At 43.5% G+C, this 18702-nt stretch overlaps 1 protein-coding gene and 1 long non-coding RNA gene across 2 annotated transcripts; both read right to left on the reverse strand.

The window, feature by feature from the left end:
- Positions 1-1742: 1742 nt before the first annotated feature.
- LOC146959846 (PDZ domain-containing protein 7-like) lies at positions 1743-13630 on the reverse strand. Its single transcript, XM_085772847.1, has 16 exons — positions 13468-13630; positions 12634-12771; positions 11656-11830; positions 11363-11539; positions 10489-10636; positions 9057-9117; positions 8787-8961; positions 7796-8010; positions 7545-7709; positions 6806-6921; positions 6052-6143; positions 5654-5745; positions 5387-5458; positions 4025-4648; positions 3174-3274; positions 1743-2148 (listed from the first exon to the last, which is right to left on the reverse strand). The coding sequence occupies exons 1-16, from the start codon at positions 13628-13630 to the stop codon at positions 2005-2007; spliced, it is 2658 nt and encodes an 885-aa protein (XP_085628973.1). The 3' UTR covers positions 1743-2004.
- Positions 13631-13661: 31 nt separating this feature from the next.
- On the reverse strand, positions 13662-14537 carry LOC146959847 (uncharacterized). Its single transcript, XR_015035584.1, has 3 exons — positions 14363-14537; positions 13820-13912; positions 13662-13722 (listed from the first exon to the last, which is right to left on the reverse strand). It is a non-coding gene; the product is annotated as an uncharacterized LOC146959847 (long non-coding RNA).
- Positions 14538-18702: the final 4165 nt, after the last annotated feature.

Raw genomic sequence — 18702 nt, forward strand, 5'->3', positions numbered from 1 at the left:
TTCCACTTTTAATGCACAAATTAGTGGACTCACATTACAGGAGGTGACATTTATCTGCATCTGTGCTTTTCCTGCTGTGGAAATGGTTGTTTTAGGTATTTTTTTTGGCTTTAAACAATTTAAATGTGTAGACAAAAAAAAAAAGATACTTCATTACATCAATGTAAAAGAAAATCCAGTTATATCAATCCAGGAGCCTCTGAGCTTCAGATGTGTTTTCAATGACACGATAAAGTAAAAATCATTCATTTAAACAGTGGGAGAAAATAATCTGTGACACTTTTCTTCTGTCTCGTCTTAAACAGTTCATCATCATATCGCCCACTGCTAATGTTTAAAAGTCAGTCTTGGTTATGCTGCTCACATTAGAGAAAAATTAGATTAAAATTCATCTATTTTCACAGTAAAAAAAAAACAAAATCTACCCACACAGGCTCCTGTATGTGATAATTAGAGGAAAACACTTAAGTACTACTGTGTAAAGGTGGCAGGAGATTGATAACTGTGTGTGTGGGTGGTGTGTGTGTGTGTGTGTGTGTTATTGACACAGATGAATCAGCACTGGATGTCGGGTGTTTTGGTGTAAAAAAAATGAATCGACTCCAACCTTGACATCGCTTGTTTTTTTCCCCACCGACCTTCTCGTGCACGCTCACTTCCTGCCTCTCTGCTGATCCAATCATAATCCTGTGTAAATAAAAACTCGACCCAATCACGACGTGTACAGTTTTCCTCTTCTCCCCCCCCCGGAAAGAGAAATAATACAAAACATAGCCACTGTGAATAGACCAAAGCAATGTCGCACACGTTATTACTTTGCTCCTACAGCGCAGATACAGTTGCCTGTACATTAACTGTTTGTTTGTGTGTGTGTGTGTTTCTGTTCCTCAGTGTAATTTTATAATCCACAATATTTGTATGAAGACATTAAATGTATATTTTCATGCTGTACATTTCTTGAACAAACCTATGTTTTTAATTAAAAAACACTAAATTTAAACCTGTCTGTGGAGATTTGTTCATGTTGACATCAACTTCTTCTGCAGCATCATGTGTTATTGAGTTTTTACAGAATTCAGAGGTTTATTTTTTTTTCACTTGTACATTTTAGTTCCAGTCTACGTAGTTTTCACCCAACAAATAATAGTTTTCTAATTCTCAACGATTGGCAATAAGGTCTGAGCTCTGGTGTGATTTTTACAGTGCTGCTCGCCACCTGTCGCCCCCTGCAGGTCAAACGTCTGACCTCCACACAACTCAACCACAGGGATTTTAACAGCACCAGGTTAAAGTGTCGTCCTGCCTGTTTAAATATTCAGGAGCACACACACAGTCACAGTCACAGCTGATCCAGTTATCTATCAGTTTTATACAATAATGGATTTAAAATGAAACTACGGTGGCCCCAAAGGCTCAACACACTGAAACTTAAGAAAACACAAAAGTGCGTTAGTGTTATAATAAACCAAACTGCCAGGTCCGTCACTATTTCTGTCCCCAGATTTACTTCCATTGGGTCTTTGCGTGTGTTTTCTTGAGTTGCAGTGTATTGTATATTGGTAATAATATTTTTTATTTATCTATGTATATCTCACTTCGTGTTGATTTCTCTTACTATTCAGGAGTTTCTAACAAAAGAAAAACTTTCCTTCCGGGGATCAATAAAGTAATTCTGAATCTGAATCTGAATTGAGCCTTCAGAGCCACCGTAGAAAACCACATTCCTTGACAAACACTGACTGTGAAGTGACATTATTAAGGCATCAGGAGCATCATTTAGTTTAAAATTTGTGTTAACTTGTAATTTATTTTGTGACAAATCTTCCTCTCACACATTCATGGTCTTTAATTTCCTGAAGTCCCATGACCTGCGGCCATCTTTGTTTTCCACCGTCACCAGAGTCCACGGCGTCAATTTGAACTTTTAACAAGAATGGCAAAAAATATGTGTTCAAGTTTTCCTTTTTATCTACAGTCAATGTCGAGCGTCTCGTTCTCCTCCTCTTAAATGTTCTTGGGGACTTTGACCACGAACGCCATGGGGTCTTTGGCCTTGTTGCTGAAGGCTTTGCGGATGATGTCCACGGCGTGCTGATGCGTGACGCCGTGCAGGGAGACGCCGTCCACAGACACCAACTCAAACCCAGCCTGGAGACACAGAAGGGACGGTTCAAATACAGATACAGAAAATTAAATATCAAATAGGTACAAACACAGAGAGAAAGACGGACACAGATCATCAGCAGAGATTAAAAAGAAGTGACATTTCATCTTTAAAAAGTCTTCATTCATTTAGTCTATCATTTATTCTCACAAATTTGGTTGCTGTTGAAGCACTTTGAGATTTTTTGCTAAATATAAAGTGCGTTACAAATAAAATGTATTATTATTATTGTTATTATTATTAATTCATTCTTAATAAATACTTCAAAACAACTGATTGTGGATTTTTTCTAGTGAACTAAAGCTGAGAGTGTGGATTTGGTGTGAGTGTGGAGACCAAACGCCTAATGTTTTATGGAAGTTAATTGCTGCCGTGTCAGAAAGAGAGAAAACATGATCATGCCATAATGTTAAATTTATTGTTCTAATCACATGTTATAACAATATAATGATTTATGTTGTAATAACAGGACATTTTATTGTGATAATAATTTAGTTTAATGTGAAACAATTCACATTTGTACATTTTAAATCATTATGTTAACTTAAATTGTAATGTGAAACATCTGACATTAAATGGTTAGATTACATAAATGAATTCTAATAATATCTTTTTCCCGTTATGTCAATTATTATAAATCCAACTATAAATAATTATTTATCCATTTGTCAGAAAAATCAAATTGCTAATTAATAATCATATTATTAAACTTTGGACAGTATGATGATGAAAAACGTATTCATTGAGTTGTAGTTAAAAATGTGACGATGCTGATTCAAACCCTGCTCTTCTCCAGCAGGGGGCGCTCCTGCTTTGAACAGGTAATAGACTATAATAATAATAAAAGTAATACACTACTACTGCTACTGTTTGTTTTGCTCACTATAAAGCAACCTGGGTTTTTTTTTTTTTTTTTTTTTTTTAGTTATTAGTCATTCCTGTGTCATAAAAAGATCTAAAAATGTAAGTTCCTGGACCTGAGAGAAACCCCGCTCAGTGACGTTGTTACCTTGAGCACTTCACAGGTGGAGGCGGCTCCTCCAGGAAAAATCTTCTCAATCTTCACCACCGGCTGAATCTTGGACTCCATCCCTCCAGATATACTGATGCCTGCAGAGACACAGCGATGTGTTTTATATCTGACAACAATAATATGATTTACATACTGATTTATAGGCTGATTCAAATACACACAGTCCCCAAAAATATAATTAATATTGTAAAAATGTTGTGAATTGTTATTTTATATTGTAAAAACGCTGTAAATCACTATGATTTTCAACATTTTCACAATAAACATTAATATAAATTTAAAATTACACAAAATACTGCAAATCATATGGATTTATATTCTTAAAGATATTGTAAATCATGATTTTTACAAAATAAATGATATTGTTATAATGTCACAAGTTTGTATTTGGTAAAAATTTGAAAAACACATAATAAACACAAAATTATCAGACCAATAAACTTCATGTTATAACAAGTTTTTTATAAAAATGTTTTTCTGGTGCAGCAGTAATAACGCACTATAAAACAGTTGTACTCGTCACACAGGTAAAGAGAAATGTTGTGCAGCCTGTATGTTGCAGTATAACAAACACATTTATGTTTATATGGAGTTATAAGAGTGACAATGTTTTAAAAATAAAGCGCTGAAATGTTGATGCTGCTGAGGTTTTGTTATCGACTCTGTGGTTTCTTCTTTAGGTCGTGTACAGAGTTGATGTTGGTGATAGTTTGACCATACATTTCTGATGGAGGTCGTTGTTTATATTGATCTTTAATTGGATATTTTCTTAATGTAATTGACCTTTAAATTACAACAATTCACATAAAAACCTGACATGTATTTACCCAGCGACTGTTTGGTCTTGGAGATGGTGACGGTTTTGAGCTCGTACTCCTGCGGATGCTCGGAGCGGTTGAGTCCGTTCTCAGAGGTCGACGTCCGGTGACCGTTCACCTGTCCGCTCCCGACTCGTTCACCGGGACTCGGACCGAACACCTGTGACAACGCCGGCCGACTCCTGCGGGCGGCGGCGCTCTGCAGCGTGAACACGGCGGCGTCTTTACTCCGCTCTCCGCTCTTCTCCCTCCGACTTTTGGAGACGCCGTTCCTGCTGGACGACGCGGACCGTCCTCTGTCTGAGTGCAGAGACACCTCGTCGAAGTGGACCGAGTGGATGGTGCCGATGTCCGTGCGGAGCGGAGGGTGGGCGCCGGCGTCCCCGCGGGACAGCAGCCAGTTGGGGAGCATGGGCCTGGAGGAGGAGGAGGAGCCGAGGAGTCCGGCCTCCGAGTCGTACCCGTCCACTGGGATGTCGAGCAGCGGGGTGAAGGCCCGGGAGGCGGAGGTGGAGGTGGAGGTGGAGGCGTGGGGCTTCTCCCGGGACACGCTGAGCTTCTCCAGCTCCTCCAGCAGGTGGCTCTCCTTCTCCACCTCCTCGGCGCTGTGCAGCTCGAAGCCTCCTCTGGAGTCTGGAGGAAACACACAGGAGGTTCAGCATCACGTTACTCATCTTACATCATGTTATATTCATTTTATTCTATTATCTATCTATTATGATTATTATTATTGATATATTTTGATTAATCACAATGGAAAACAAGCCATTTTCTCCTTCTGTTCATTTCTATAGGCTATTTGCGGATGGATGATTGATAGATAGATAGATAGATAGATAGATAGATAGATAGATAGATAGATAGATAGATAGATAGATAGATAGATAGATAGATAGATAGATCTACTCATCTTAGTACGCTAATATAGAAATGAACAGAAGGAGAAAATGGCTTGTTTTCCATTGTGATTAAAAACGATATAATATTAATAATAATAACAGAAAAAATAAAAGAAAAAACAGATGGAAAGTTAGATACAATTAAAAATAATAATAACTAAAAGTGGACACAAAATTTTTAATTATGATTTTTTTTTAAATCAACATTTCAACTTTAGTATCTGACTGCAGTTGTAAATCAGTCGACCAAAGAAACAGAAATGACCTGAAACAGTTTGATTCCTAATTTCATAATTTGAGCAGTTTTTACAGTGCATTAAACTCTTTCTCCTTTATATCTACCTCAGAACACATCATCAATTGATAATAATCAACTCTAAGAAAAGAAGTGTTGCATATTATTCCCAGTTCAATAATCAGTCGACCATATAAAAACTATAATAATGCTGCTGTGGAGGTGAGAGGCACCGACCTGGGACGGGGGTGATGAGGCGTCGTTTGGGGGCTCGACCAGACATTGGAGAGCGAAGAGGAGGAGTCCGAACTGAAAAAGACAAAGTCGAGAGGACGTCTGATTTACAGATACAACACAAGACGTGAAGATCAGGAAGGAAAGAACGATATTTTAGTGAAAATGTCCCAGTGCATCAATAATATCAGTGTTTTTGACGCCATAGTAACAGAGAAAAACAGTAAAGTTGGACACATTTAAAAAATAAAGAAAAAACACTCAACACACTTGAACGGTACTTGAGGATGTCGTAGGCCTCGGCTTCGATGGGCGTCACCGTGTTGTTGAACACCCTCAGGTCGGAGGGAGAGAGGAGCATTCTGGAAAACAAAACAATAATGAAAAAAAAACAAAAACAAATAAACAAACAAATCCATTTTTAATTAGTCCTCAGTGTTTCTGTGTTAAAACTGTTGGATTTGAGATGATTAATCCTGAAAAATCCGTATTAATCCTGGTCTGGTGGATGGATTTATAACAGCACTGTTCTCCAGCTGGATTCACACATCAGATAATTAACTTGTGAAAAAAAAACTGTTTATTGCACAAAGGAAATAAAAAGAGAAATGTATATTTATGAGGCTTTTCATATCATACAGTAGTTCATCTCAGTGGGTCGGTCCTACCTGACCTCCCTGAGCAGCAGCAGCTTCTCGGGCCGGTCCAGAACGGTCAGCAGGTGGCGCACCAGGCTCTCCACCGACCGCTCTGCTATGTACTGAAACAGTCAGAGCAGTCGACTTGTTAATGAAACTTGATGCTGAACCTGATGCTTATTCATTTATCCTGACTGTTTTTAGGTTATTTTGAATGTCCTTAAAGGGATACTTCACCCAAAATCGATAATGCACCAATTTTCTACTCACCGTCATGCCAAAGAAGGGTTTGGAGGACTTTCTGAGTTATCAAAGAGAGTTCCGGGGGGGGTCCGACTGGCAACGGATTTTCATATAATTGCAGTGGATAGAGCTCACTTTTGAATAGTCCAAAACACACACTATGAAACATCCAAATACCTCCATGCTGCTCGTCTGTACCGACCCAAGTGTCCTGAAGCCGCCACATGAAAAAGTTGTTCAGAAAAAAATTACTTTATCTCTGTTTTTAGCCTTGTAGTAGTAGCTCCCAGTGGCTCAGTTGATGTTTATGCGCATGATTCAAAAGTGAGCTCTATCTGCCGCCATTATATGAAAATCCGTTGCCAGCCGGACCCCCAACTAGAACTCCTAAAGCTTTTTGATAACTCCGAAAGGCCTCCAAACCCTTCCTTGGCATGACGGCGAGTAGAAAATTGGTGAATTATTGATTTCCCTCCAAAAAAGTCCAAACTGTCCAATTTGACTTTGAAAAACCCAAATACGACAGTCCGTTGTTTCTCACCCGTCGACACGTCTTCATCACCACAGACACCTCCTCCTCCGTCAGCAGCCTGCGCGCCATGTCCTCCACCACCCCCAGCATCTCTGGGTTTGGCGTCGCAGCGTGTTGCCGTCCCTCTGGAAACAAGAGTGGCACCGGTGACAATCAGATCATGTGAAACTCGTCCACTGGACTCTGAACATTAAACACGTCCTTACTGAAAAACTACAGGGAAGAACAACGGCAGCGTGCATGTTCACAACAGCTCAGTACTCTCTGACTATAAAATGTGCAACACCTGATATCTGCTGCTTTTTATTTACCACTGCTCATGGGTTTTCCTCATAACTTATTAATTGACTGTTTTATCGAGTATGATGCTGCTCCATCTGGTTTTTGTCTGGTGCTGGTTCTTTTTTTGTGTGTGTTTGTTTTTTTTAATCTTGTGACTCACTTCATTGCATTGGATACACAACAATACAACAAAATACAACAATAAACTTCCTTTTGGCTTTATGTTCAAGGAATAAGACATTTTGTGGTCAAACAACACATCTGTAACTTGTTTGAGACTGCGATCTTCATTAGTACATGAAAGGTTTGGAGCTGATGAGGAAATACAAGACGTAACAAATGTTGAGATTAAAAAATATAAAGTCAAATAGCAGCCTTGTGCTTCTACTGGACATGTCATCTACATCATTAGAGTCTCACCAGAGCAGGAGCAGGTTTAGTTCGAGGACGTTTGAATCTCATGTACCTTTTCTGCCTCTGTCCGTGGACGGGGACTTGGAGCGCCCCCTGGAGGTGTCCCTCTTGCGTCCGCCCCTGAACAGCAGGTTGACGAAGGTCTTCGAGCGCTGCAGGGTGCTCTTCTCCTCCGGGTCTTTCCCCTTCTGCTTCTTCTCCTTCTTCTGTTTGATCTCTGACGACAGAGACGCCACAGTCATTGACAATCTTCACCTGCTCAGTCTTGTTGTGATATGAACCGTCTTGTCCTCATAATCTCACCTGCCACGGTGACCTGGCTCTGCGACCGGGTGATCAGTCGGCTCGGCCGGCTCAGGGCCAGCAACATGGCCGTCTTCGGCGACTCCCCCCTCCACTCGCTCTCCTCCCCTCCAATCACGGTGTCTCTGAGCAGCGTGGTGCGGCCGAGGCTGCGGGTGGTGTCTGCAGACAGGAGGTCGGTCTGGATGGCCGTCTCCGTGCGCTCAGACTCAGACCTGGACAGAAAAAAAACGATTTTTGGTTTTGTCAGGTCTAAAACTTCCTGGTGCTTCAGTGTGATGAACCATAATGTGCAGAAACATGCAACTTGCATTTTGTTCATTTATTTACCCAGGTTTCTGCTCCCAGAGTCTGATTTAAAGGGATAGTTCAACATTTTGGCAAATTGGCCCATTGCCATAATCCCTATAGTCATAGCAGTAGGTTTGTTACCTTTAATTGTCGGTGCAAGCTGTTTTTAGAACGGCGGAGCAGAGCCGTGAGCTGCTTAGAGCTACGCTACGTAGGCTAATGGGATTTCTTGGTTTCCCTCATCAAACTCTTCAAATACACAATCCAACAACTCCAAAACGCTCTGGTGGACAAGATGCACGTTCCCGTCGGGGGCAGTTTTTCATCAAGCAGTCTCTGCATTTCCCTCTAAAACAACTCTGTCTGGTAACGTTCTGTTATTATCTCGTAGCGTGGTGAATGTGCAGGTCACAACTTGTCCACCAGAGCGTTTTGGAGTTGTTGGATTGTGTATTTGATGAGTCTGATGAGGGAAGAAATCCCATGAGCCTCCGTAGTGTAGCTCTGAGCAGCTCGCCGCTCTGCTCCGCCGTTCTAAAAATAGCTTGCACCAACAATTAAAGGTAACAAACCTACTCCTAAAACTATAGGGATAATGGCAAAGGGCCAATTTGCCAAAATGTTCAAAAATCCCTTTAACATGTTAACTTTGCCCCAGAGGGAATAGAGAAAAAAAAACAAAAAACGGGATCAGTCCAACCTCTGGTCCTCGGTGGAGATGCAGACGTCCACCATGTCGGAGCCAAACGACAGGCTGGGGGGGAACATGACCTGAGAGAGGCCGCTCAGAGAGCTGACCGGGGTCCCGGACGACAGGGAGGAGGCCGAGGAGTTGGACTCTGAGCCCTGGGAGGACGACTTCTGACCGTTGGCCACTGGGGACGGAAAACAATAAGAGACGGTTTAACTCTGGACTGAAGCAGGCTGAAGGTTTCCAGAGAATAAAACACTGGTGCTGACAGATACGTACGCTGGTTGAGCCACCTGTACTCTGCCACCATCTCTTTGTACGCCGGGTATCGTCCGGCCTCCTGTGGAGATATGGAGCAGATATGCAAATGAGACACAGTAGAGACGCTGAAACTTTTATGGGATCACTATATTTGATAAAGAGAAACCTTAGAACCACAGAGAGACGGAGAGAGACAGAGACTAAAACACACTCTTCATCCTTCGCCACATTTCTCTGCTCGACTTTCTAGTAACCTCTGACGCCTGCGATGCTTTCTAACTCCGCTTCAGTTTCAGTTTCCACGCGGTGAAGCGACGGCGGGGGGATCCCGAGACGAAACCCACACAAAAGTATAACGCACACACATGCTCGGGCTGTGATCAGCACCTGATCCGCGGGCACCTGGTGAATAATGCACACGGCTCTGGCTGTTTGTCACAGCGCGAAACCCAAGCTCCAGCAGCAAGTAAAGTGAGCGAGGAATATTACGACTGCATGCCAGCTGTCAGCCCTGCACACACACACACAGACACACACACAGACACACACACACACACACACACACACTGTTGTTACATCCACTGTGTAGCGACGGGACTCGTGTGAGAGACAATTAAAGATGAAAGAGACGATCGGGTCAGAGAGTTGATGGAAGCAGCGACGACATGTTTGTGATAGAGTCGTCAGGTGATACAGACAAGACGACTTCACCGTCCGCGTCACACACACACACACACACACACACACACGTCTCATCCAGGGGGTTTTCGCTCATTTCCCCATAAGAGCTGGAAAACTGTGATTATTATTAATGATTGGAAATTGATTACTGTTTTTTTAGACATTTTCTTTCTGAGTTTAACCATAATCTAAAAGTATAAAGCTTGTCTGATTTCTCTGCACATTCATTTTAACAGTAACATCAGTCTGTTTCAGCCACTGAAAAGCCGTTTTCTCATGAGGCTTAAAAACAAAAACAAAAAACAATTTCCTACAAAAACATCAATAACAAAAATAGGAAGAATTTTAATTCGCAAAAATATGACTATGTCCTCGGACTTTAGATCATTTTTTTCATCCTTTCTGTAAAAAGGAAACCAGTGGAGACACCTCAGTGGCTATGATGCTGCATCAGGGAAAAAAAAACAAACAAAAATCAAGCTGGAAAAGATGGAAGTAAAATAGAAACATAAAACTGATGGAAAGAAACATGTCTGGACTTTAGGACAGATGTGGCTTCTTTTGGTTTTTATACCTGCAGTGAAAGATCTGATTAAACTTGTCATACTTTTCAGTTTCATTTAGCAACAAGGACATATTTGTTATTTCAGCCCAGAAATCACCGGATCATTACGACACCTGTGTCTTTAAAATTTTGGAAAATTTACAGTTTTTTTCAATAACAAACGAAAAAACCTTATCTCACAGGATCATCACTCTTCTTTCTCACCTTGATGGTCAACATGATGTGTGTGTGGCTCTTCAGCACCTCCACTGCGCTGCTGTGGCTGATGTCCTCGAAGTTCACGCCATTGGCCGCCAGGATCTGGTCTCCCATCTTTATCCCGTTCTGCTCAGCCAGACCACCAGGATCCAGTCTGCATCCATGGGACAGGAGGGAGGGAAATAAAGAGGTTAATCTATTTTTCTTTCTTTACATGCTTTGATGATAAGACTTGATGATATATGTATACAAAATATAGAGCAACATGTATCAGCTGTTCTTCAAATACAAAGTTTAATAACAAAGAAACACTGATAAAAAAAACAATGATGCAACACTGTTCTCAGTCAGAGTTATACATGTATGCAGCAAACTAGCTTTATTTCATCTATAATTACTATTATTTGTGTTGTTAAACCTGCCATCGCAGTTATTATCACCCCAAGATACTGAAATATGCAGGAGAAGTTATGAATAAAGAAATGTGCATATGAGTCTATTTATTAATTTTACAGCTGTTATTGTCTTTTTATTTTTATTTACTGCTGTATATTTACCTATTTTATTTATTCTATTTTTATTTTTATTGTTATCATTATCATTAGTTATTTTTTGGATCCTTAGTTGCCTACAACCTGTATAGCAGTACTGTGATGGGAGAGAGTGTGGGTGCTTTCTTTCTTTCTTTTTAAATGAATTTATTTATTGTTCTAACTATATATCTATTTTTCTTTCATTATCTGCTTGAAAGATAAGACTCAATGGCTTGTATACAAACTTAAGAGCAACATGTATAACTTGTGTTTCCTCAAATAAAAAGTTTAATAACAAAAACAACGATGATGCAGCGTTGATCTTGTCGAGGAGCCGTGGTACCTACTTGGAGACGTAGATGCCCAAACCGAACTCCTTCCCGCCCCGGATGTTGAAGCCGAGGCAGTAGTCGTCGGAGGTGGTGTAGAGGTGGACGATCCTCCGCAGGGCGCTGCCTGAACTGGCCTCCGACGGCGTCCGGCCGCTCTCCTCCACCACCATCCGCCGGTGGATCAGATCCACCCTGAGGAGGAAAAGGAAACAAAAACAAAACACAGACACGACAGCGACCGTCAGCACAGAGCGTTCAGGTTCGACACCGAGCCGACAGCCGACAGGAACCTAAAGCTGCTTCGTCACCAGGTCGTCTTCTCCTTGGAGTAGCGGATGCCGGGGACTTTGCCGACGCGCCGCACCACCATCCTCAGCCGGTTGTTTCCCGTCAGGACTTTCACGGCGCTGCTCATGGTGATGCTCTCCAGGCTGATGCCGTTCACCTCCACCAGTTTGTCTCCGACGAGCAGCCCGGCCTCCTCTGAGCACACACACACACACATTTTGAATTTGAATTTTTATTTTTGCACAAAGTTAAAATAATACAACATAAAACATGGTAGGTAACAATAGGACAGTGCAGGGAGAGGCAAAAAGCCACAAGGGGCTTATTTTTAAGCCTCCACCTTATTTTACAGTTTAATGTGAAAAAACACAAAATAACATGAAAAAATTAATTTAACAAATAGAATAATAATGACTGACAACAATAATAAATAAATAACAGAAAATATATGTGTGTGTGTGTGTGTGTGTGGACGTGTGTACATGTGTCCATTAGTAACAGGCTTAATCTCTTGGGCTAGGCCTGGTTATTCTCTCAGGCCTCTGCACTTAAATGCACTTGGGTATTAAGTGTTGTTTATCTTATTTTTTCTTATTCTTATTTCCAATTCTTGCAGCACTATGCACTTTAATGCATTGTGTAGACTGTTTGCACGCTTACTTGCGCAGAGCATTATGTATTATGTATTGTTATTATTATTATTATTATTATCGACAGTAATTTATTAGTAGTATGTTTCTATTACTCGTACTGTTTTTAATGTATTACTGCACTATGGTGTGCTTGGTGACATGTTGATGTCTTGGATGCTGTTTTTTTGTCTTGTGTCTGTAATGCTTGCTGCAAATCCAATTTCCCTCGGGATATGAATAAAACTGAACTGAACTGAACTGATCTCATGAGCAACAACAACAATGACATGACATACACAGAATCACACACTGGATCATAAACACACTCAGTTTTTGAATCACGCCTCCTCGTCTCCGTCCTCTCACCTGCGGAGCTGTTGTCCTCCACCTTACTGACGAAGATGCTGAGGCCGTGTTCGGAGCCTCCGCGAACGCTGAAGCCGAGTTTCCCGTCCACGCTCTTATCCACCGTGATCGTGTGGAGGTCCACGCTGTCATCTCCTCCTGAAAATAACAAAAACACACACACACACACACCGTTAACGATCACCTTGTTAGAGAACAGCATGTTACAGTATGTTATAAGTACTGAAACATTAAACAGCTGGACATGTGCATTTAAAAGTTTAGGGAAGGTTGGGGCGGTGCGTGGCGCAGTGGTTAAAGCGGCCGCCCCATGTAGAGGCTACAGTCCTCAACGCAGGCGTCCCCGGTTCAAATCCCGCGTCGGGCAGACATTTCCTGCATGTCATTCCCCCTCTCTCTGCCTCCCCCTTTCCTGTCTATCTCACTATGTGCTATCCAATAAAGGCAAAAAGGCAAAAAAATATACTTAAAAATAAATAAATAAAAGTTTAGGGAAGGTCAAATTAAGTTCATATGTAAGAATATTGTGCATTATAGGTGCATTTTGAAATTTCCACCTATCTCTCTGTCACTTTTGGTGACACGTGGAGTTGATGGAGTTGAGGTGTGTACTGTAAAAACTCTAATGTGACAACTTGTGACCATTATGTATTTAACCATTTAAAACACGAGGAGTTAAAATCTAAACATCACAAGTTTGGACACAATAATAAAGTTATTTAATCAACTAATGAAACAGAGAGACAGGTTATCAGACCGAGACTGAACCGGTGTTGTGTGTGTGTGTGTGTGTGTGTGTGTGAACATCGGCCGGCAGCAGCAGCTGCTCCTCACCGTCCACGGGGGAGTTGATGAGGATGACTCGGCCCATGGGCGAAGAGGATCGGATTCCACGCCGGCGCTGCTCCTTCTTCCGTAAGAGGTTGCGTGTAGCCGTGTGTGACCTTTGGGTCCCGGAGGTCGGCTCCCTGCGGGACGGGTCTGATGAATGAGCCATGGAGGCGGCTGCTGCTGCTGCTGCTGCTGCTGCTGGGGTCTCCTTTCACACAGGAGCTCCTCCACCGGGGGCTCAGCTCCGGGTGGAGGCGGCTGCAACAGCAGAGGGAGGAGGAGGAAGCTTCATGTTTTAAATTATTGTTATTTAATGTGAGTTAATGCAGGTTAAAGGTGAGGACGACCTACTCACTGGTGCAGGCTGCTTTGTGACATGACGGCCGACTCTTCCTGGAGTCACTCTCTGGTCCATTCCTGCCCATGGTGCATCGCTCTCACCTGTCACCTGAGGAAAACACACACAAACACACACAAACACACACACATGATCAACACAAAAAAGGTTCAGTAGCATCCACACAAAGCTGCAGGTGAAGTCAGAAAAAGGATTTAATCGTTTTATTTAGCTCACACCTGACCCACTTACAGCACAGTCAGGACGTCACATGGTGTTTCACCATGGTTACATGTCACTCAACTCAACTTAACCCGGGATAACAAGTGAGTCCTCATGGCCTCACATTGGGGTCCCCCTCCCAGTACCCAGGAGCGTCAAAAATACACATCTTAAAAGGCAAATGTCAAATTAAATATAAAAAAAAATACATTAAATTAGGTTCATTTCATCTTAAATGTGCTACGTTCACTTTAAAATTTATCCAGCGACAGTTTCTCCTACCTGCGACAACAAAGGGTCAACTTTAGTGTAAAATAACGCCACAGATGCAACACTTACCGCTCATTTTTACGCTTCAAAGCCGAAAACACCGCAAACAGACGCTCATTTAAAGATGATTAACTCCTCCGACAGACGACAGAGCGCCTCCGTGTCCTTTACATCCATCCTACAGACCGTAAATAAACCACCTGCACCGAGCTCTTTGTCCCACCTGTGTCCATGTTGAGCGAAACGACTGAACTCACCTGTTCGGGACATTTCTCCTGGTGACTAAGCCCCGCCCCCAAGGCCACTGCCGATTGGCTGGACTGGAGTCGATTGTGAGTATCTGATTGGACGGTTTACATGTCAATCATTGTCAATGTTTTCTGGACTTCTTAGGTGTATAATGCAACTGGAAATGTATTGATAGAGCAGTGAGTATTTAATTAAATACAATAAAACATATATTAAATGAGAGAAGACGGTTTTTTTAGAGCATTTATTTTATTTAGGGCCCGAGCGGCGACTGCAAGTCGCCCAGCGAAAGCCCTATTGAAATCGCGCTGTTTATTATTATTATTATTCTTACGCAACTTCTGGCCCCAATTTCGCCCCTTTCCCAAATGCGAAAATGCGTCTACTTTTGCACGGACGTCCGGCCTTCTCCGAAATTCGATATTTTGGTGGTGCCGCACATGGACGGCGCAAAATGACCGAATAGCGCCCCCTACAAACACGTGTCAATGGCATCGCCATTCGTCTTACTTTGTCGTACACACACAAAATTTGGTACACATATGTATTATACCCAGATATACAAAAAATCCTCTTGACCTCATGACCTCAACCCAACAGGAAGTCGGCCATTTTGGTTTTGATTTTTCCCGCCTAAACGTAACTCCTCCCACAGAATTTGCCCGATCAAGTTCAAATTAGGTATACCACATCTCCAGACCTAGCTGAGCTTAAGTTGTGCTCCGTGAGTCCGTAGGTCAAAGGGCGTGGCTACCTGTGCTCAACAGACTTTGGCGTTCTCGCCATGTCCATACGAGTGGCTCTCACGCCCACATACTTCATCCAATCAACTTCAAACTTGCTGGACATGACGATGGCTCCGCCCTGAACGTCCCGATATATTAACTTCCCACGTAACTCATAGCGCCCCCCGGTGGTAACAGGAAGTGTACTAAAATTTGGAAAATGTACATACTTTGCCCCATCAACTTCATTCCACTTCTAAAACATGCAGAACCAGTTGGTGAAGCTCCATCATGAACGCTGTGAAGCTACGAGTAATAGCGTCCGTGTGGCGACGCGGCGACCATTCCTCGCCATGACAATACGTTTGCCCTTTGGATGGCTTTATTGAACTCGTATCAACATGAAAATTGGTACACAGGTCCAGGGTCACGACCTCAACATCTCCATATGCTCATAGGCGATCTCACTCATTCGCCCCCTAGTGGAAACAGGAAGTGCCATATTTTACATCAACATTGTCCGATTTCCACAAAACTTCACATGTGTGATGAGGGACTGACTCTGAACACAGCTGCACGCATCCCATTACTGCCCCCTGGTGGACGAACCTTTAACTGCTCATAACTCCCTCATGCTTTGTCCGATTCACTCCAAACTTCACAGGAGTGATGAGGGGCCGCCCCTGAACGCACCAGACCACATGCGGTGACTGCCCCCTGGTGGATGAACGAAACATTGCATTTTTTGCCTCCTTCCAGGTTTTTTCTCCATTTCTGCTCCGCGCCACAGCCCCGGCGTGCCTCAGGCCCCGCGGTGGCATGGGCGAGCGAGGGCCCGCCATCGCCGCTTGCGGCTTTAATTATTATTATTATTATTCTTGCCCGCCTTTAAACCCCAATTTCGCCCCTTTCCCCAACTGGAAAAGTTGTCTACTTTTGCACGGACGTCCGGCCTGATCCGAAATTCGATATTTTGTGGTGGTCGCACATGGTCGACGCGAAATGCCGAAATAGCGCCCCCTACAAACTTTCAAAATCCCCATAGGTAAGTCGGGTCACTTTGTCCCACGCATACAAAATTTGGTACACATATGTATTATACCCAGATATGCAAAAAAGCCTCTTGACCTCATGACCTCAACCCAACAGGAAGTCGGCCATTTTGGTTTGGATTTTTCCCGCCTAAAACTAACTCCTCCCACAGCGTTCGCCCGATTAAGTTGAAATTAGGTACACCACATCTCCAGACCTAGCTGGGCTTATCTTGTGCTCCGTGAGTCCGTAGGTCAAAGGGCGTGGCTCCCAGCGCTCAATTCACTTTGGCGTGCTCGCCATGTAATACGATTGGCTGTCACGCCCACATACTTGATCGTAGACGCTTCAAACTTGGTGCAAAAATCTATGGCGAGACCCTGAACGATCCGACATATTATTTGCCTACGTCGCTCATAGCGCCCCCCGGTGGTAACAGGAAGTGAACTAAAATTCATTAAAAATACATAGTTGACCCCATCAACTTCATTCCACTTCTAAAACATGCAGAACCAGTTGGTGAAGCTACATTATGAAGACTGTGAAGCTACGAGTAATGGCGTCCCTGTGGGGGCGTGGCTACCATCAATTCCTCGCCATGAAAATACGTTTGGCTTTTTGATGGCTTTAATGAACTCGTATCATCATGAAAATTGATACACAGGTCAAGGGTCACGACCTCAACGTCTCCATATGCTCATAGGCGATCTCACTCATGTTGCCCCCTAGTGGAAACAGGAAGTGCCATTTTTTGCATCAACATTGTCCGATTTCCACGAAACTTCACATGTGTGATGAGGGGCTGACCCTGAACACACCTGCACGCATCCCATTACTGCCCCCTAGTGGACAAACCTTTAACTGCTCATAACTCCCTCATGCTTTGTCCGATTCACTCCAAACTTCACACGAGTGATGAGGGGCGGCCCCTGAACGCACCACACCACATGCGGTGACTGCCCCCTGGTGGATGAACGAAACATTGCATTTTTGGCCTCCTTCCGGGGTTTTTTCTCCATTTCTGCTCCGCGCCACGGCCCCGGCGTGCCTCAGGCCCCGCGGTGGCATGGGCGAGCGAGGGCCCGCCATCGCCGCTTGCGGCTTTAATTAGGGCCCGAGCGGCGACTGCAAGTCGCCCAGCGAAAGCCCTATTGAAATCGCGCTGTTTATTATTATTATTATTATTCTTACGCAACTTCTGGCCCCAATTTCGCCCCTTTCCCAAATGCGAAAATGCGTCTACTTTTGCACGGACGTCCGGCCTTCTCCGAAATTCGATATTTTGGTGGTGCCGCACATGGACGGCGCAAAATGACCGAATAGCGCCCCCTACAAACACGTGTCAATGGCATCGCCATTCGTCTTACTTTGTCGTACACACACAAAATTTGGTACACATATGTATTATACCCAGATATACAAAAAATCCTCTTGACCTCATGACCTCAACCCAACAGGAAGTCGGCCATTTTGGTTTTGATTTTTCCCGCCTAAACGTAACTCCTCCCACAGAATTTGCCCGATCAAGTTCAAATTAGGTATACCACATCTCCAGACCTAGCTGAGCTTAAGTTGTGCTCCGTGAGTCCGTAGGTCAAAGGGCGTGGCTACCTGTGCTCAACAGACTTTGGCGTTCTCGCCATGTCCATACGAGTGGCTCTCACGCCCACATACTTCATCCAATCAACTTCAAACTTGCTGGACATGATGATGGCTCCGCCCTGAACGTCCCGATATATTAACTTCCCACGTAACTCATAGCGCCCCCCGGTGGTAACAGGAAGTGTACTAAAATTTGGAAAATGTACATACTTTGCCCCATCAACTTCATTCCACTTCTAAAACATGCAGAACCAGTTGGTGAAGCTACATTATGAAGACTGTGAAGCTACGAGTAATGGCGTCCGTGTGGCGACGCGGCGACCATTCCTCGCCATGACAATACGTTTGCCCTTTGGATGGCTTTATTGAACTTGTATCAACATGAAAATTGGTACACAGGTCCAGGGACACGACCTCAACGTTTCCATATGCTGGTAGGCGATCTCACTCATTCGCCCCCTAGTGGAAACAGGAAGTGCCATATTTTACATCAACATTGTCCGATTTCCACGAAACTTCACATGTGTGATGAGGGACTGACCCTGAACACACCTGCACGCATCCCATTACTGCCCCCTGGTGGACGAACCTTTAACTGCTCATAATTCCTTCATGCTTTGTCCGATTCACTCCAAACTTCACATGAGTGATGAGGGGCCGCCCCTGAACGCACCCACCAACAACTGCTTAGCGCCACCTGGTGGATGAACGAAGCATTGCAGCCCCGACATGCCTCAGGCCCCGCGGTGGCATGGGCGAGCGAGGGCCCGCCATCGCCGCTTGCGGCTTTAATTTATTTTA

The sequence above is a fragment of the Trachurus japonicus genome, unplaced genomic scaffold (genome assembly GCF_045865225.1).
Source record: "Trachurus japonicus isolate A0001 unplaced genomic scaffold, Traja_1.0 AP031019.1".
Classification (NCBI taxonomy): Eukaryota; Metazoa; Chordata; class Actinopteri; order Carangiformes; family Carangidae; genus Trachurus; species Trachurus japonicus.